We start from the raw sequence: 21,046 nt of genomic DNA, 5'->3' as shown, positions 1-21,046 counted from the left end.
TTGTATTCAGCATTTTTCTCCGCCTCATAGTTGGTATTGACGGCTGGTCTTTATTGCCGTTCTTATCGACGGAAATACACTATTTATCATCGTTTGGTGAGATCTTTCCGTCAATTATAAAGCAAGGCCCACCCACCTAATCCACTTTTGCTTATAGGCCTACATTTACTTTTCATATGCATTTTGATGACTCTGCAGTTCTAGTGTGTTTTGAGGCAAAGTGCATCCTAGATAGATTTTAACTCGCCAATAATCTGAAAGTCTAGCATCATGCCAAAGGAATGTACCAGTTTTCGCCTATTCCCCCCCCCCCCCCCATTCTTGTTTATATCGCCCAATACCGATGTTGGTGAGGTTGATATACCCGCACCGTTATTTTATTTAGGAGTCATGCACTGTGGTCCCTGATTTGTTCTTTCTGTCCCTGACGTATATCCAAGATACGGAGTCAACGATAGACGAACAAATTGTAAATATGAGTCTTAAAACTTTGTGCTCTTCAAACACCTACTCATAGTGACTAATAACATGCGCTTACAGCAAGTTCTCCATTAGATGATAATAAAATGTTTTATTAATTAGTTAAAATTGGGAAATTATGATTAGGGGTTAAGAAATATTCTGTCCACTTCACTCTAGTAGTAGATGCATGCACCCTTAAATACAAGAACACGTCGCGTCGGGTGATACACAAAGCAACTAACCGGCTTGTGATTTGCATCGTATGATTAAAGTGGTGAGCAGTTTTTCGAGTCATGTTTGCTTAATACTGGAGTCTGTGTCACTGGTTTAATTAATTTTTTAAGTAAATGAAGTACAAAACTTTTGTACTAGAATCTAAAAATTACCGGAAAATTTGGAAAGAGAAACTTTACATTAGCCTAGCATTGTTCATGCCAATATGTTTTGTAGCCTAGCCAATGTATTACTAGTACTAGGCCCATTACGGTACTACTACTGTACTACTACTAGTACTAAGTACTAGGCCTTCAGTAACAAGTAACTAAGGCCAGGAGGCGGTAAGGCGACATTGATTACTTGGACCTTATTGAGATAAGCCTATTATAGCTTAGAACTGTTACTGTAATACCGAATAACTGTTATGTTGCTGTGAATTCGGACGAGCCTGCCAACTAGTATGACTAGGAAGTAGAATAGCCTAACTAATAAAGTAGGTATTGACTATCATAATTATGCTTCAGTAGGCCTAGGCCCTAATGAAACAAGTTGGGCTAGGCCCAGCAATCTAAAGTGAAATGAATGTAACTCCTTACATACACTGTCATAAATTTGCCACTTTGACATATTGTAGTCTTCCCTTTTAACAATATTTGCACACTAATACTAGGGTAGGCCTATATCCTTTTGGGAAAAGAAATAATGTGACAAGAACATTATTACAGTCTCAACTACACACTATTGCTTAGAACAGGCTACAGCTCAGGCTACATTAAATTGTACTGGTCAGTAACAGGAGAAATGTATCAGTTTGAATAACACTTAGTTATAATGTAAATCCAAGGAATTTGCAATTGCAACTAATGACCTCATATTTAAAAAGAGGATTTTTCACCCATTTTGTGGTATAACTAAGGAAATCATTGGAAATGTATACATCATGCACCTCCAATTTAAATGCTAGTTGATGCATAGTTGTAGTAGACAAAATTTCCTTGATAGATATGTATCAGGAAAGTAATATTCCCCTTTCTAGTATTTAATGTTGAGGATCTATGGGTGAGGAACTAATATGAGGGTGGTCACAGATTTTACCAACAGTTTACCTTAGGGATCAAGACGATTGTAACGAATTAATCCAAAAATTTTCTGTGGCTGGCTGTAAAATAACTTTATTTTCAATTCAATTTTTTTGGGCCCATTGGTAAGAGAGATATGGTACCATTTCAAATTATTTCTAAACAGTAAACCAACAACTTGGAATAAGATGACAACAGGGTCTAGCAGACCAAGCTCTGTTAGATCTGACAATCATTGAAGGTACAGTTCTGGTAACTCAATGAGCTGACTGGGCATGCTAGGATAGGCCTCCATTATGTATTCAGTAGTTACTTCAGAAATCTTCACGGCTAGACCTAGAACTGAACTGAACTGAACTTCTTGTGGTAGGAAACGAGATGTGCATCTCAGACATAATTTCCATTTCTTAAAGTTTGTGAACAGAGAGTTTTGCGGTACTTTTGTATAATTTACTGAGGGTAAATGTGGTCCAAGAACGGCCTTGATGCTGTTGTGATCTGTGTCTTGTAATGATGGAACCCAATGCTACTTACAAGTACTGCACAACCCATAAAATATGTACAAACCCTGGGCAGAGAAAAACTAAAACAAACCTTATGTTGGAAAAAATGTGCTAATGTTATATTTAGTCTGCCTGTCAATATGAGAAGAGCTGTCTTTAGGCAGCCAGATCCTTTGTCTGAAACAAACTTTATATTTTCTTTGAAGGTAATTCTGACAGGAAGAGAATTTGATAAACATGGCTGAGAAATTTATTTACCCAAACGCCAGAAGGGACGAGAGCATTATTGATAACTATCATGGTACAGAGGTAAGAACTTGTTTTGTTTTTTACTTTCAAATTATCTAAAGGAGTGGAAGTGATTCAAACCATGCACCATATTACATATGCCTGTGTTCAGTCATGACTGTCATTTTAACGATGCTTTGCTTGATTCAGGGAATATCATGAGTCCTGTGATCAGGTTTGGCAAAAAAGTTTCATGGTAAAAATTTGGTCGATAGTTTACGGATGGTCAGAAGTGAGTGAATTTGTTGAATATTCAAAAGTTTCTCTAAAAGATAGCAAAGTGATGAGACTTACTCTTTAGGATAAAGATCAACAGGACTATAAAATTAAGCAAATAGAAACAATTTGCTATGTACAATACCTTCCAAAGTGCAATTATTATTGCCATGCTTGGTATATTTATATAAAGATGCAAGGTCCTGAACACAAAGATTGGTACGAATTTATTTATACCTGTGCTGCGGCCGCATGGATAAAGGTGGTGGCATTTGAGGTGCTCAGTGAGGCTCAGCAATCGGGAGGTTCGGGGTTCGATCCCCGGCCGGGTCATAGTAAGGTGGGCTATTCATCCCAAGAGCAATCTACGGTTTTCCCATCTGAAACGACTTTTCTACATTGAAAAGATTCCAAATTTGAGTTCAAATGTTGAATTGGAAGCCACCCAATGTGAAATTTGTAGAGCCCTTGCGGGTTCCTCCCACATTTGAGGTCACTTAAGAGTGGTAAAAATAACTGCCTGATTATTATTCTTGTTTTACAAATTTATACCATGCCTCTAGATATTTCAAACTGTGAAAAGAATGCTGCAAAAGTGGGTTTTAAGAAAGTGGGTTTAAAAAAGGGATGGGCTACAAAAGTGAGTGCTGCAAAAGTTGAATTTTGAAATGTTGTGGCCAATTTAGCATACCAAGCCATTGTGTACATCACATAGTCCCTCTCAATATTTATCTACTGACTGTATCTGTCACCTTTTGTCACCCGTAGTAAAACACTGACAATTTAGCTGGGAAACGAGGTAGGGAGTGGTTTAACATTTAAGCTGGAATCATTTTTTCTTTATTGTTTGGAAGAACTGACGAACCTCCTACAAATCCCATTAGCTAAGCCCTTGGTACACATGGATCATATTTCAACATGAACGGGATCTGCATCCCATTTGAGCCCCATTCAATCGTCATTTGCTTTAACATTCAGGTTCCTGATCCTTATGCCTGGCTCGAAGATCCCGATGGTGAAGAAACGCAAGCCTTTGTGGAAGCACAGAACAAAATAACCATGCCGTACCTGGAGAAGTGCGCCCACAGAGAGAAATATAAGAAGAGGTTTGTTTGTATGATCGAGCACGAATGAAATTTTCATGAATGATAAGCAAATTTGTGGCAAGGTCGAGGGCTTCATACACTTAGCCAGATGATTAAGTGATGCTTTTGTCTCGTATCGTGTGTCATTTACAACAGTCCTTCCATCTATAAAGGCATCTGATAAATAGAATAATAACAAATTATAACAAAAATCTCTATCCATGCTATTTATGTGCTAAAACTTCTTATGTGGGTGAAATGCATCAAATTTTTTTGGCTTAAAAGTTTTTATCCCAGCAAGATGTCTGGCAAAGACAGTACATGACAAATTATGACACAAGTTTCTTTACATTTTTTGCAATAGAATAGAAAACTAAAAGCAAATATGTACTTTAGATAGTGCATTGTGTTAGTGCATTATGATAGTGCATTTTGTGATAGTGCATTGTGTGATAGTGCATTGTGTGATAGTGCATTGTGTGATAGTGCATTGTGTGATAGTGCATTGTGTTAATCTGCTCAAAGTCTTCAGCTTTGGATAGAAATGTTGGAAATATCCCTAATTTTAATTCATAGGCTGACAGAAATGTGGGACTACCCGAAATATGGATGTCCGTTCAAGAGAGGACCGCGATATTTTTACAATTTCAACACTGGTCTTCAGAATCAAAGGTGAGCTGTCAAAATTTCATGGTCTCCCTATTTTTTTTTCTTTAATTGAATTAAAAGTAAGTTAACTTTGTATAGTTGTTACTTTCACATCAGTTTTCAGCAAAATGGTTAATCTATTGTTAAAGTTGCTTCTAAAATCAACCAGTTTGCTTGCAGGGGAATATTTAGTCAGATATTCCATTAGATATGTTGGAAGAATGTTCTGAAAAAAGAGAGTCACATTTAGGTTTAGTTTAGTGTAGTCAAGCTTAGGTTAGTTTAGTTCACTATCTGCTGTTAAGGAAGATTATAGAAGCTCATTTGAAACCTGTTATCAATTTGAAGATTCTGGATCAATGTCAGCTTACGTCAAGCCTCTTTATGATCAGTGTACAGAGAATATCAGGCCATGCGTGTAATTTTCGCACCGATTCCTGCTCCTGGGACCGCACTGTACCTCACCATCTGACTGTCTTAGATATCGAGGGAGGGTGAAGGCACCCCATCATCATGGATGAAGTGAAATCGAGGAGAACGAAGTAGTTTCAAAAACACATCTCCGAATTGGCCAAAAAAGTGGCAAATTGGCCAAATTCCATTCAACTGCACTGCATAGTAGAAATTTATTAATGGGTGAAAAAAATCTGGTTCTGGTGAAGAAATCTGGTGAAGAAAAGTGTGGTTGTGTGCCAGAAAGCTAGAGGCTCACTCCCTGTCACTGTGAATATTTCATTTAACATATAGTAAAATGTGGTATGGTATATTACATTCTCAAGTGGTCACAACTTTCTCTCCTTTCCCTCTATCAACAGTGTCATGTATGTACAAGATTCTCTAGATTCCGAAGCCAAGGTTTTCATCGATCCGAACAAACTCTCCGAGGACGGGACAGTCGCGCTGACTCGGACAACGTTTTCAGAAGATGGAGAGTACTGTGCTTTCATGCTCAGCTCCAGTGGCTCTGACTGGAACACCATCAAAGTAAGCTCGAAAAAAATTTAAAAAAAAAACTTAATGCTCCTTATTGTCGAGGCTGAAGTCTTCATTATTTGTGATGAGTCCTATCCTTAAAACTATAAATTCCTGGATGTTCTTGTTGAGTATACGTATGTATGTATTTATGTATGTATGTATTTTAGATCCTCCCTGCAAGCAGGAACTCGCGAAGAAGCCATCATTGGCTTGTCAAAGCCGCAAGCTGACCGAAGTCAGTCTCTTACCTTCATATTTAACGTCCATGATTATGAATTGTCAATTGTCAACAACTCTGTAACTGGACGACATACATTAATCTTGGAGGGACTTGAACTCGGGGCCTTATGATTGAAAGGCACCGGTGTTATTTAGGGAGATGCGTTATATAGGGAGATGCTGATTGGTCCATTTTTCTCCTACCCACAGTTTAAAAACGTGTCCACCAACGAGGATCTTACGGATGTCTTGGAAAGAGTCAAGTTCAGCTGTCTATGTTGGACACATGATGGGAAAGGAGTCTTCTATAATGTGAGTGGAACTTTTGAAGGAAAATCATGGACTCGTCTAAAATTTACTTGTATTAAGTAAAAAAATGCATATTGTATTCCCAAAAGAGATCTTTATAATAAGTCAAAACATAAGGATAACAATATCACAAGGTTTCACATAAACTGTAGAAGAGAAACTTTCAGACAGTAAAATTTGTTGACTGCAGTTCAGCAAGTTAAAAAGTTTCAAATGCCATTTTCAATGGCATCATGAGTTTTGTATTTGAAAGTAACAACCCTGTTGCCGCTCCCGAAGTCTGGAACAGTTTGCCAACAAACATTCGAAGAACACCTAATCTTAATCGTTTTTAAGACAGATTTGAAGACGTACCTTTTTAGCTGCATTTAAACTGTCATTATACTTCTTAGCCTGGTTTAACTGTTTATGTTCCTTTTTACTTATTTTTTTATTGCACAGCACTTTGAGATTTCTGGGAGACGCTATATTAGTATTACGTATTATTATGATTATTATTATTATTATTACGCATTATTGAAAGTTATAATTTTCTTTGAACAGAGCTATCCTCAAGATGGCAAGACAGATGGCACAGAGACCACCGCAAATCTTCACCAGAAACTCTTTTACCACGTTCTGGGCACCAAGCAATCTGAGGACATTCTCTGCGGGGAATTCCCTGACAATCCAAAATGGATGATGGGGTGAGGATTTTACTTTTAACGATAGAAATTTTTATTAGAGAATAAGCATCGAGCAATAAACACATGTTTGTATAGATGTTGTGTTGCTGTTGGATATATAAGATCCACCAATGTTTGATAGAGTGTGTTAGTAAAAACACACTTAGTATAACATTCACCCACATGAGACCACAATGTCACTTTACACTGGGGTCGATTGTTGCTTGTTGGATAGCGTTGGTTGTCCCTTGAACAACGTGAAAGATTGTAACATCTTTTTGAAGAAACATCTCCAGAAGTTTGTGCGGGAAAATGTAATTTGAAGCTTTGGTTAGTTTTAAAGTCATATGATGAAATGATTTATGCTACTGGCATCTTGACTATCCAAATTCATCTTTTAACTATACTTTTTCTTTCGAATCGGAAATGCAAATACAATCCTCTGCCTTACAAACCACATGTATTGCGAACGTCACCAAATTGGCAAGAAAAAGTACCTTTTTATGTTCCAAGCATCGCTAGCATATATCTGAACTGAGCTTGATACAGTTTAAGAACCAAATGTCCAAATAATTGTTGTGTGCTTTTGAAAGCAATATTTCCATTTTGTCAGTGTTCACTGCCCTAAAAAATTGAACAGTGAGGAAAGTAAACCTTTTGAAGAACATTGTTGCCATGGTGACATCACAAATTCCTTGTCATGCTGATCCAACACAGTTTGCTTGAGGTTTCGTCATTTCCCTATTACAGAGGAAATAAATTATTCACATCTTAAAGTGCCGCGAATGTTTAGTTTAGTAGAAAAAAAGGATCAGGAGGGACACTCAAGTCCCCATAAAGTACCCTATAGGAGAAGAAAAAACTGAAGACACAAACACTCAGACCCAATAACAATGCTAAAAGTGCTTGTCCAAAGCATTCTTAAACCCATTGACACTACTTGCAAGTACAACTTTCTCAGGCAAACTGTTTCACTCATTCACAACCCTATTAGTAAAAAAGTTATGCCGAATATTAATCCTACTATGTGACTTTTGGAGTTTAAGACAATGACCTCTGGTACAACTACTGTTAGCAAACATGAAAAAACCGGTAAAGGATAAATTGTCAAAACCATACACAATCTTGAAACCCTGAATCAAGTCACCATGTAACCTCCTAAGCTCCAGTGTGGTGAGATTCAACAGTTGTAATCGCCTATAATAAGGAACACTCTTTAAGGAACTAATCATCCTAGTAGCCCTCCTCTGGACCTTTTCAAGTATAATAGGCAGATTGCTGTATACAGGTGCAAAGTTGTATAGCAAGTGGTGTTGTGCAGAGGGACCAAAGTATTTCCATAACAGACAAAGTTGAGAGCTCTCAAAATCCGGTACACCAAGTTAGGAACACTAAATTCTTTCCTGTGTGTTCTCCATCATTGGATTGTTTATCATGAACTGTTCACTTCCAAACGACCATAATAAGGTTTAAGCCACAAGATATATTGAGATGTGGCTTTCACCTAGAAATGAGGAATAATTTTGTCTTAAACATTGTCTTGAAGTTCCCCTCGACACGCCAACTGATAAGTTTGTCATGCGGCTACGACCAGCTTGGATACACAATTTATCAACCATTTCCTCTTCTGACTATTCCAGAGTTGAAATAACTGATGACGGTCGTTACGCTGTGCTGTGTATATCAGAAGGCTGTGACCCTGTCAACAGACTTTACTACTGTGATCTGAGTCTACTGAAGGATGGCATAACAGGTTTCATTTTTTTTTCATTTTTTTTTTTCATCTCTTTTATTGACTCATTTGACATTAATACAAATAGACATGATAATTTTGTGAGTTTTTTAGTATTACAATACAACTCAATCATTGCCTAACAAGTTAATATTTTCTTATCTTTAGTTTTAATAGTACATAACAATATCAATACATACAGTGCAGCCACAGAGACAAAACGTACAATAATACTATTCAAATATAACGATCGCGACTTGCACAAGTTTCATTTTAATTCCATATTTGACAGATCGTGTGCTAATTCCTTCATCAAAATACTTGAAAATACTTTAAAAAAAGGAATTGTCTTTATTTGTGTCTTCAATATAAAGCATTCTGAATATTTTAGTTTGTGTAAAAGTAAGTTGGCCTGACGTTTCGATCCTAGCAGGATCTTCTTCAGAGGCTAAATGACAAGTTACAGTAACAGAGGGGACAAAAACACGCACAGAATACAGACAGGTTAATGAGCACGGTGAACACAATGAGATGGATGAAAGGGGATTATAAGTAGAAAGCAACAGGAGAAGAGGAGAGGAAGGAGATAAACTGTGGAGGGACAAAGAGAGGATTAAAGGCACAGGGTAAGGAATAAACTGGAGAGGGACAAAGACAGAAAGGTGTGAAGAAAAATGGAGGGGAAGAGAGCTGTGAGAGGAAGGGTGAAAAGGGGGGGGGGAAGGGAGAAAGGGGAGAAGGAGTAGGGAACAGAGGAAAGTTAGTCATGTCCTTCCTGAATGTTCAGCCCATGAGGTTGAATGGTACGAAGGCGTTGCATCCGGAGCCTCTCTCTGCTGATACGTACTAGGTCAGGACGGCTACCTAAGGATTCAATCCCCTGTAGGGACATGTCGTTAATGGTATGGTTGGGAAGGTTAAAATGTTCTCCAACTGGGGTCTCAGTCTTCATGGTGTTGACTGTGGATCTGTGACCATAGAATCGCTTCTTGAGGGTGGTTTTGGTTTCGCCAACATACTGGAAACCAAAACGAGGTGGGACGGGGGTTGGTGGGTTGGGTGTTGTATTTTGCACTTTCTTTGTTATAAAGGGACCAGACCAGAAAAGTAACCACTTATTTCTGGTTCCTCTACTTCCATCTCACATATATATTATTTCAATACTCTATATTTACTGTTTAATGTATTTGATACCATCTATATTCATCATAAATTGTTCAAAATGTAAATGTAAATGTAAAATGTAAATGTAAAAAATGTTCAAATGTAAATGTAAATAATGGAATGGAATGTAGAAATAAATTCAATTCAATTCAAATGTCATGTGTGCAAGGGTATAAATAACTGGGGAGGGGGGGTATTTGAGCGGTAGTATAGTAAACCCCCCCTCCTTAGATTAATTGTTGAGTATAAAACCTTCACTGTCTTAAGTGAGCCTACAATATTGAGGAAAAAAACTTGTTAGTACAAACCAGATTTAATTAGGAGGCTATGGGGTCTTTAGTGCCCCCCTCCCCTGCCCAATATTGCTCTAGGCCCCCTGCCTGACGATGTGACCAGTCAAGTTTATCTCTGCTAAGCTTCATCTCAGCAACCGACTAAGTGCAAACTCGCCACTCAGGATCACCAGGCACTTTACTACCAAAGCTTTATGATACAAGACACGTGAATTCAGTAGCTCTCTCGATAAGCCTCCTTGCTGCTCTTTCTCGATTCGCCAAACAGTTGCAACAACACCGGTTGCCTAGTTTTCACGAATTAATATGCAAAACATATATCTTTTTTTCATTCATTTCTCTTTTTAGGCATGTTACCTTACGTGAAACTCGTAGACAACTTTGACGCAGAATACGAGTACATCGCAAATGAGGGGGCACTCTTTACATTCAAGACAAACCTAAAGGCTCCAAACTACAAACTCATTACCATCGACTTTGATAAACCAGAACAGGTTGAGCGAAAAGATTTAAAAAAAAAGAAATGTATTACTCCATGCTGTTCTAAATTTGCTGTTGTTTGATTGCAAGAATGCATTACCTTACTATCTTTGCTGACACATTAAGCCTTGCAAGGACCATTTGAAACTGTATTTCCTTTTTAAAGTTTTTATGATAACCTGAGTACCAAATGAGCAGACAGTATGGAAATTAAATCAAGAACAAAACAGGAAGTAAAAAATAACAACCTTTCACTATTTGTTCAGTGTTTTTGGACGCTATGTATATTTAAAATTGTTACTTGTGTTTGAATATAACACCAATGTCAGTTGAACCCAAAATTGGTTTTAACCGGTAATTCTCCAGTTGAGTTTTCCTTGATATCTTACAAAAGGTGATCTGGGGGGGGGGGGGAGGGGGGTGTTAGCTCTGTGGGAAATTAATTTAATTTGGAAACTTTTTTGGGAGCAATTTTAATGCAATAAAATTTGGTGAGGAGGAATATGGTAGGATGATAAGGTAAGCTGCCATATTAAATTGTCTACCTTATAAATATATTATTTTCTTCATTTCATCAGGAAAATTGGAAAGATTTAATCCCAGAATCAGAGACTGATGTTTTAGAATGGGTGGCGTGTGTGAACAAGGATAAGCTTGTAGTTTGTTACATACATGACGTCAAGAATATACTGCAGCTCCATAGCTTACAAACGGGAGAGAAATTGATGACCTTCCCCCTGGACGTGGGGACCATCAGGGGGTACTCTGGCCGCAGGAAGGATGCAGAGGTGAAGAATAAAATTCTCTCTTTCGGAATATTTTGCTATATTTTCGCCCAGTTATCTATTATATCTTACGACAGTAGTTAGCCTTCTCTAAGCTAAACTTGGGTGGTCATTGTGTTAAGACTGCAATCTTTCAAAGTAAACTGTTTATGGAGAAGAAAACTCAATTATGATAATAATATGATGGTAAGCTTCCTATTGGTTCTAGAAGAACACACTGAGGCCTGTCAGTTGGATATCCATTACTAACAGCATCCTAATAAACCACACCTGTTTATCTGTGACATCACACATGTTTATCTGTGACATCACACATGTTTATCTGTGATACCACACCTGTTTATCTGTGACAACACACATGTTTATCTGTGAAAACATGCCTGGTTATCTGTGATACCACACATGGTCATCTGTGACAACACACCTGGTTATCTGTGATACAACACCTGTTTATCTGTGATATAACCTGTTTATCTGTGACATCACACCTGTTTATCTGTGACATCACACCTGTTTATCTGTGATACAACACCTGGTCATATGTGACATCACACCTGGTCATCTGTGACAACACACATGTTTATCTGTGATAACACACCTCGTTATCTGTGACATCACATCTGTTTATCTGTGATACCACACCTGGTCATCTGTGACAACACACCTGGTTATCTGTGATATCACACCTGCCTCCTTTTAAGTTCTCTGTTGCTACAAGATATATCACCATTAGATGTTACTGTCACCAATTGTGCAGCATATCTGCATTGAATACACAATTCAACCAGGATGCTTAGATTGTGTTCCTAGTCGACTTGTCAAATATAAATACATATTCTGAACTAGCTTGTTTAGGTAAACACTTGTTTCATATCTGAAATACTATGTTTTGTGGCTTGAAAAAATGTGGCAATGACCAGCTTTCTCACATTTTCAAGTGGTGAGAAAGTTTCCTCCTCTTGAAACACAACTAGCAGCATTGACATTGGAAAGTATTGATAATATTTAAGATCTGAGCATCCATGTCTGTCATGTGGGATCAGTTACGTATCTCACAATGTAACTTTCACAGTTATTGCTCTGTTAATGCCTGTCAAGTTTGTTGCATGCTAATGGAATGTTTGAATATATAAACATTTGCCGGTCAATTTGTTAACATCCTTTCTAATAATCTTCCCTGCCAGTAGATGTTCTACCAGTTCACATCTTTCTTGACGCCCGGCGTCATATACCACTGCGACATGACGAAGGAGGCCCTCGCTCCGACGATATTCAAACAGAGCGAAGTGAAGGGCTTCGACCGCAGCAAATTTGAAACCGTTCAGGTCTTCATCAAGAGCAAGGACGGGACGAAGGTGCCGGTGTTCTTGGTTCACAGGAAGGTAGGTCAAGAAAGCTTATAAATGTTTGTTTCTTAAACATTAAAGTCAGGGATTAAAAACTTGGAATGGTGGTAGGTAGTTGCACTACACACATTGTCAATGTTGAAAATATGAAACAGGAGGAAACATTGTATTGTGCCGTACACTTGAAAGGAAAGTAAAAAGCCCTCAACCAATCAAGGCAAGGAGCAGGGAGAGATTATATTTTTTACTTACCACTGTAAGGAAGGTTAAAAACCTCGACATTAAATGCTATGAAACTGGAAACACATTGTATTGTGTCCTGCCACTGTAAAGATGGAAAACAGCTTCAAGTATTTGAAATACTGGTCTTAATTGTTGGGGAGGATTTTTATTCTTTGACCTTCTAGAAAATCAAAACTGTTAAAAATATAGCAATGAGTGTTCACTTTAATTTTTGGTTTATAAACTAATTTTTAAGTTTTTCGTCGCCAATGCAGTACCGAGGAAAATAAATAGAAATATTAGAATTAGAAAATTAGAATTAGGAAATTAAATATATTAATAGAAATTGATTAGAAATACAGAAATATTGTTTCATTTTCTAGCTTCGCTTTGTGGTTTAATATCTTTGTGTTGTTTTTCTCATCTTTGGTGGGAGAAGTGGTGGTGAAGCAAGAGTTAATATTTCAATACCCGGCATTGGCGCTGGTCTAATGCGTAAGGACGCCACCATAAATCCCTCACTGCTCACATAGGATTGACCATACTGTTTGCACACCTCCTCACATCTCGTTCACAGGGGATTGAGATGGATGGTAATAACCCGGTGTTCCTCTACGGGTACGGTGGATTCAACATCTCCATCATGCCGATGTTCAGCGTTTCCCGCCTCGTATTCATGCAGCAGCTGGGAGGAATACTGGCCGTCGCTAATCTTCGCGGAGGAGGGTAATCCAGAACTTCCCTTTATTCTTCTCGGTTCTCAAACGGTCGGGTAATTGGGAAAGAGTCGCGGCAAAATTTGAGAAAAGCCTCTTTTCTAGCCTTTTGAAAGTCTAGAAAGCCTAGCCTTTGGATCATATGTTGGATATTAGAGCTAGGCTTAGGCCCTAGCGATACATTATGTTAAGAAGTCCTCCAGCAAGGTAGTTAATAAGATGGTAGCTATCTCCATTTATAATTTCCCCCATTGACTAACACACTAAATAGTCATTCTAGCATGGTCTGTAAAGAGTTGTAGCAAGTTTTTCGGTAGGTAAGAGCTACCCCTCACTGGATAGCTGATATATTGGCCGCCTGTGTCATGTCTCTGTGACGTGGTCTTGTAGATGTAAGGCTAGGAGAGTCCATAGATTTGGTCACTGAATGGAAACTTCTGCATTCACAGAGGATGAGGGTTGTTTTCTACACAGCTCATCCCAAGGTATAAAAATGGTCTAGAAACTGCTTGTTTCCCAAAATTGTTTTTTTCCTACTTTAACACTTCTGCCCAATCCTAACAGATCTTCAAGAGACACATTTCTTTCCGGTTAATTTTCCTGAAGGAGAAGTATCTGTGGATTAACATTGACTCTCTGCAGAGTATGCTACATTACTTTAGCTACAACTGGTTACTAGATCTGGTTACTCTTATATGGCTTTTATAACATATAAAGCTGCCAAGATATCGCATACCTTCCTCTTGACCGATTAATTATAAAAAGTAGTAACCACTCCCTTCCCAATTAATAGAAACCGCTCCGTCTCCACAATGAAGGGCGTAGGAACCGGGGGGGGGGGGCTGGGGGCGCCAGCCCCCCCAGTGAAAAATATGGAGGGGCGGAAGTATCATTCCGCCCCACCCCCCCCCGCTTCGCAAGTCAGAAAACCCCTTTTTCATTTCTAAATGAGAAAAAAATCTCATTTGGAGCACCAAATTGCATCTAAGGCCAGGTGAAAATGCAAAATTATATACAAAATGGAGTGGGTGGGTTGAAGTGTGCTATATTGCACCAAATTGCATCTGAGGCCACCTGGAAATGCAAAAAAATTCCAAAGATTCTTAGACCCCTCCCCCAGGCCGGCCATCAGTCTTCAGCCCCCCCCCCCACTCAAAAGTACCTTCCTACGCCACTGTCCACAATCCTCAGAAATTCCTCTCCTTTAGAAATCCCTGCCTAATTGGCTCTTCGACTCCGACCTCGGGTATGTTTATGGCTTATCTTTACAATGTAATTATATAAGAGTTCATTTACCCAGCAATGCCCTGACTGAACATGGGCTACTTTCCAAGAAAGAAAGGGAAAAAAAGCAACTCCCCCATAGGACCTCTCGCAAGGTCGACCAGGGGTTAAACTCCTTTTGATTTGAGAGTGAAACATTTTACCTTCCTCTTCCAGGGTTGTTAAAATAATTTTGTTACACCTTGTGTCTTAAAACCCTCTCCATAAGTGTCTTCTTTCTCCACCTCTCTCTCTCTCTGTTACAGTGAATACGGAGAAAAGTGGCACAAATCTGGGAGCTTGTTACAGAAGCAGAATGTATTTGACGATTTTCAGTGCGCTGCTGAGTACCTCATCAATGCAAAATACACACAGCCTAGCAGGTATTCCAACCTCTAATATTAAAGTATGCATCCTTTCTGTACCCCCACAGTGGTCCATGGGTGTATTTATATGTTGATGGGTGGAGGGGGGGGAGGGGTGCTAACAGATATCAAAGATTTGTGCTGATATATGTAACAGTTATCTGTGATCACTTTTTTGAAGTTTGAGAGGGACAACCAATTTGGTCGTCCTTCAAAATGTGCCCTGGTGGTGACCACCTCCTGTCAGTAATCTGTTGTTAACGTCAGAATAAAAAAAATACCCCACAGTGGTTCATGGGTATATTAAGTTGTTGATGGGTGGGGGGGGGGCTAACAGATATCAAAGATTTGTGCTGATATATGTAAAAGTTATCTGTGATCATTTTTTTGAAGTTTGAGAGGGACAACCAATTTGGACGTCCTTTAAAGTTTTCCCTGGTGGTGACCACCTCCTGTCAGTAATCTGTTGTTAACGTCATAATAAAAAAAAAATTATGATTATGATATTTGTGAGAATTCACCCCCCACCCCCTCCCCCCCCCAAAAAACAGTTAATGAACAAGACCAAACATTAAACACTTTGACTTCAATATTATATTTCAGAATTGTGATAAACGGCGGTTCAAACGGTGGTACCTTAGTGGGAGCCTGCATGAACCAACGACCAGATCTCTTTGGCTGTGCCGTAGCTCAGGTTGGGTAAGTGCATGATAAATCTTGGTGACGATTGATGACCACGGTCGGACCGTCTATGCGTTATACTTTGTAAAATGCCGGGAACAAGTTATGTCACAAAACTAGCTACAAAGTTAAATGCCCCTGTATTATTTTATACAAAAAAACAAAATGTGGTTGGGAGATGGATTCAACAGAAAAAAAGAAATGATTTTTTTTTTTCAAGTTTGAGGGGGATGTTTATATCAACTATTCCTGTTTGTTTGGTTGTGGTCACCCATTTCTTAATGGTAAGTACTTTCAGCCTAATATGTAAGTTGTATAGGGAAGTTTGTGCCTAGGCTTTATACTAGTTTGAAACATTGGTCCTTCAAAAGACTAAGAAGAGGCCCAGATAGAGAGACAGCTGATTGGAAAGAGGGTAATAGAGGGATCAGGGAGGGGAGAGATGTGAGACCAGACAGGATTGAACCAAAACTGGAATGACCCTTAAAACACCCTCTCCACCTCTACCAAGCAAAAAAAACTGTTTTCTACAGAAATAAATCAGTTGTGTTTTACTAGGAGTATGTTAGATATTTTGGTCCTCTGATACATTCTTTCTCTATCTACTCCATAGTGTCATGGATATGTTGAAGTTTCATAAATTCACCATCGGCCACGCTTGGACCACCGACTTTGGCTGCTCGGACAAGAAGGAAGACTTTGAAAATTTGAAAAAGTGAGTCGTGTGAAGTAAAATATATCTATATTTTTTTTTCTTATTTATTTCAAATTATGATGCATATACTCTTTTTTAATTAACATAGAGTAATATACTTGTTCTTCATCAGTCGTTGTTTTGTATGCCAAATGTTAAGAAAGGCCAGAATGCAGATATTGCTGAAGAAATTTTAAATTGTTTTATCAAGGAAAGAAGAAAAAAGACATCTTCTTTCTTGTTTCTGTAGATATTCACCGCTGCATAACATTCAGGTACCCGAGACGGGAGAGTATCCGAGTACATTGCTGCTAACGGCAGACCATGACGATAGGGTGGTACCTTTGCATTCCCTCAAGTTCATCGCTAACCTACAGCACATAGTGGGCAGATCTGCTCAACAAACCCGCCCTCTATTGATACGTGTTGATACAAAAGCTGGCCACGGCGCTGGCAAGCCCACCACTAAAGTGGTAAGTACAAAAAAAAAAAAAAAAAAAAAAAAAAATTATTTATATATTTTTTTTTTTCAGTTATTTTTTTTTTTTATGCTGTTTTGCCATAAACATTAAAGTAGAAAGTGCTTCCACATTTTCCACGATGTTGTGAGTTTTCAAGAACTTTTTTTGATTATTTAGTCAACAGAAGTTGTCAAAGTTATTATTAATGTGTATAAATTGTCTTTGAGTTTGCCTGACGACTCTCTCATTCACAGGAAGTTAATTTTAGTTTATACGATATTTAAAGAGTAAAACGCTGTGCATAGACGACCATGCTGCTAATGGACAGCGAAAGATGCATTCTAGGGTGGGTATCTAAAAAAGCACAAAAATGGTTGTTCTTATTATCAGGTTGAGATTTCTCATTGGTACCATACCTTTTTAGAGTGTCTCTAATAGCTAAGGATCTCCCTCCCCCCTCACCCCCCTCTCCCTTCATTGACCCCTTACAAATTTCTCTACCCCTCTGCTCATTGAGGAAGTGTCAACCAATTGGATTGTGTTCTTGAAAGTCCCAATTAGAGCATATCCATGAATTGATATCTGGTGGATTAGCAGGGCAAACTTGTAAGGACTCATCCAATGTTTTCTGAGGGACAGCCAGGTCTTGCTGCTCGGTTGTCCAAACAGAAAATTTGTGTGTAGCAAGGTAACAAAAAACATCCCGAATATGTACACTGCAGGAGAGATGTATGGGTTTGGGAAAACCAGCTTTGGGCCAGTAAAATTCTGCTTCGAATCGAAGATAGGCCATAGGCCTACCACTATAATTTGTTGTAGTTCAGTATCTGCCAAGTTATGGCGGATGCCACCAATTCACTATTTTACCTCTTTAGTTTATAATTCAATCTAAATTTGATGTGAAATAACTAGTGGGTCCTCTGTAGGACCTCCAAAAGCTGGTCGTGGTTGTCCAAACAGGAATTAGCTTTTCTCGGACGATCGGGCCACATGTAAAAATTTTGTCCCGATGAGAAATTTGTAATCGTTATGAATTTCTTAATATTTTTTTACGTATTTTAAAACGTTGTTTTATCTTGTGTATTACTTTCCAGATTGAAGAATGTGCAGACATCTACGCTTTCATCGCAGAAAATATGAATTTGACTTGGCGAGATTGAACTGCCAAGGTCTAAGGGTGTTCTGAGGATGTTGGAGGGGAGGGGGGGAGGTTGATGTCAGGTAGGGGAGGTGGGTATGGAAGACCATTATAGTAGAAGTGGTGTGTGTAATCTGTTATGTAGTGCAATTGTTTTGTATAAACTCAACAGATAGTTTATGCGCAATTCGTGAATCTGTTTTATCTGTTTATGAGGACCAAAGTTGTAAGTGTTTTTCACTGATTCTATATTCTAACCATCATGAAAAAAATCACGAAGGCATCCTTCCATGGATGGCCGACTTATGAGGCTTTCCATATTTTTCAATAATTTTCAATAATGATGACGGCAAGTAGGCTAAATGTGCCTACTCTGGCATGGCGGTGTCTTGCTTTCAAGCTCGGGAAGTGCCATTTCCTGCAATCTTGGAGGCATTTTTTCAAAATTTTCTCCATTACGCTACGCGCCAACCATGGTGGCGCGTAGCGTAGTTTGACCTACCAAACGTCCCCCGATAATTATGATATATGGCCACACTCTGATCTGCCGTACCAATCCCAAATAGCTTCCGACGCCCCTGAAGAAAAACCAACTCCCTCAAGTAGTTGTATTTTTTGTTACATTTTTGTCATAAAACCTTTACATAATGCAATGGTGTTAGATGTCGGTTCCAAATCGATGTCACCTATAAAACGACTCATCAACAAAACTGGAGATGTTTGTGACACCAAAGGTGCCAAGGAAACATTGCCGATATTCCACTTCATAGTTTAACCTTTAACAGTGAATTGTTTATTTATATTTCCTTGCCAAAGGCTAGAGGAATCTCTGTGATGGCGGTGGTGAGGCATGTAAATCAGGGTGTGTGACGCTTAGACTTGTAAACGTGATAACTCAAAGGATGAAAAATTTGTAAACTTGATAACTCCAAAAAACTAAGATTTGGATGAACTTCATAGTTCATATTGGTGATAAGCTTGGATGAACTTTATAGTTCATACATGGGTAATGAGCTTGGATGAACTTCATAGTTCATACTTGGGTCATGAGCTTGGATGAACTTTTATAGTTCATACTTGGGTCATGAGCTTGGATGAACTTCATTAGTTCATACTTGGGTAATGAGCTTGAATGAACTTTATAGTTCATACTTGGGTCATGAGCTTGGATGAACTTCATAGTTCATACTTGGGTAATGAGCTTGGATGAACTTTATAGTTCATACTTGGGTAATGAGCTTGGATGAACTTCATAGTTCATACTTGGGTCATGAGCTTGGATAAACTTCATAGTTCATACTTGGGTCATGAGTTTGGGTGAACTTTATAGTTCATACGTGGTAATGAGCTTGGATGAACTTCATAGTTCATACTTGGTAATGTGGATCCACCTACGTGAGTAAAAAGAACACTATTGTCTTTCATATAGGTCAAATGGTCATTTGAGATCAACATAGGTCAAAGCATGATAACTCCAAAGTGAAACTTCAATAAAGTTCATACATGGTGAAGCTGATGCACCTTATTATGTTTTAAGATGCATTTTGTTTCCTTTGGAGGTCAAAGGTCACTTGATGTCAACAGAGGACAAACTTTCAAAACATTCTAAACTTGATAACTACAGATGGAAGGCTTGTATGGACTTCATACTTGGTATGTAGATCCACCTTATGCAAGACTCCTATTGCTGTCTGCAGAGGTCAAGTGTTATTTGAGGTCAACAGAGGTCAAAGTTTGAAACCCTGTAAACATGATAACTTCAAAAGTAAAAGCTGGATGAACTTTATACATGGGTATGTGAATCCACCTTGTTGAGTTCTGAAGGATCTGAATGTCAACAAAGGTTATAAACAAAAATGTACATAACGATAGCTCAACAAATGCAGCTTCAATGAACTTCATTACATGGTGTGTGTTTTTGATATTTGTTTATCATGAAAGCATTGATTTTAAATACCACATCAAGAAAGGGTACACAATTTTGAATAAAATGAGCATTTTTACCAACAGATGTAGTGTGATTTCTTTGAAGTAGTCAAACAGGTACTAGGATTGTTAGCATGATTGTGTAATTGCCCCCTCGTGTAGGCGGAGAGGATGGTGATACGAGGAATAAACATCTGGAATTATGTAACACAGGAAAGACATAAAAGGCGGCTTTAATTCATTTATTTGTCTCCTACAAAGTGAAAATTTTGCCTAAAAAGCAGTTTACAGTTGGGACAGAACCAGAGACCTCTTGTTGCAAAAAGTTTCTCTCTTCCACTAGACCATTAGGTGTCACACTGAATCATCTAGCCTTAGAAATATTTAAAGATCAGGTTGTGGGGACTTAATACATTTTTTTTTACCTTGGGGGGGGGGGATATTGTTAGGGTGAGGGATGCCGCGCAACCCACCTAGGCCGATTGGGAACCTTGTCAAGGGGGGAGCCGTGCAACCCACCTAGGCCGCTTGGGAACCCACCATCTTAGCCATCCATCCAACCCAGGAGAGTCCTTTTGCAGTGATTTCTCACCCAGGACTTGAACCCAGACTGTCATGAGATCAATGGTTCACTGACAACTGAGCTGCCCTTTACACCATTTTGGTTCCTTTGGATAAACTTCGATTTTCACTTATATACTTCCACCTTCTCAACAGAACAAAAAATTAAAAGGCTCTACTTGGATTTGAACCCCATACATGGCATTTATCTGGTTACAGAACACTACCAACTGCGCCACAGTAACTGTTGAGAAATGATGCTCGTTTCTAATATTTGAACCTTAGAATTGAAGGGTGAAAAGAGCAGAAAATTAAAGGCTCCACCTGGATTTGAACCCAGACTTGGCATATATTCTGACTCTTCCAGTCACAAAACACTAATCTTCTCATATTTTCAACTTAAAAATATTAACGGTGTCGGCAATGTAACCACTGTTCATCATTATAGTCCATGTTACGAACTTCAAAATCGTAACTGAAGAATTGGAAGAAAAAACCTGACCTCCGTTACAGAAAATTAACATTGTTTTAAATATAAGAAACACTTGAGGTAA

General features: G+C 38.5%; 1 protein-coding gene across 1 annotated transcript; it reads left to right on the top strand.

Moving 5' to 3' along the window:
• The first annotated feature begins 580 nt into the window (after positions 1–580).
• LOC139984379 (prolyl endopeptidase-like) lies at positions 581–20,008 on the top strand. Its single transcript, XM_071998273.1, has 17 exons — positions 581–736; positions 2,467–2,569; positions 3,743–3,870; positions 4,426–4,521; positions 5,313–5,481; positions 5,902–6,003; positions 6,544–6,686; positions 8,306–8,418; positions 10,203–10,348; positions 10,913–11,122; positions 12,307–12,501; positions 13,265–13,413; positions 14,933–15,049; positions 15,635–15,730; positions 16,326–16,427; positions 16,657–16,879; positions 17,962–20,008. The coding sequence occupies exons 2-17, from the start codon at positions 2,498–2,500 to the stop codon at positions 18,025–18,027; spliced, it is 2,127 nt and encodes a 708-aa protein (XP_071854374.1). The 5' UTR covers positions 581–736; positions 2,467–2,497; the 3' UTR covers positions 18,028–20,008.
• Positions 20,009–21,046: the final 1,038 nt, after the last annotated feature.

This window comes from Apostichopus japonicus, chromosome 17, assembly GCF_037975245.1.
Source record: "Apostichopus japonicus isolate 1M-3 chromosome 17, ASM3797524v1, whole genome shotgun sequence".
Taxonomy (NCBI): Eukaryota; Metazoa; Echinodermata; class Holothuroidea; order Aspidochirotida; family Stichopodidae; genus Apostichopus; species Apostichopus japonicus.
The sequence above is the reverse complement of the archived record's forward strand: the minus strand, read 5'-3'. Positions and strand labels throughout refer to the sequence as shown.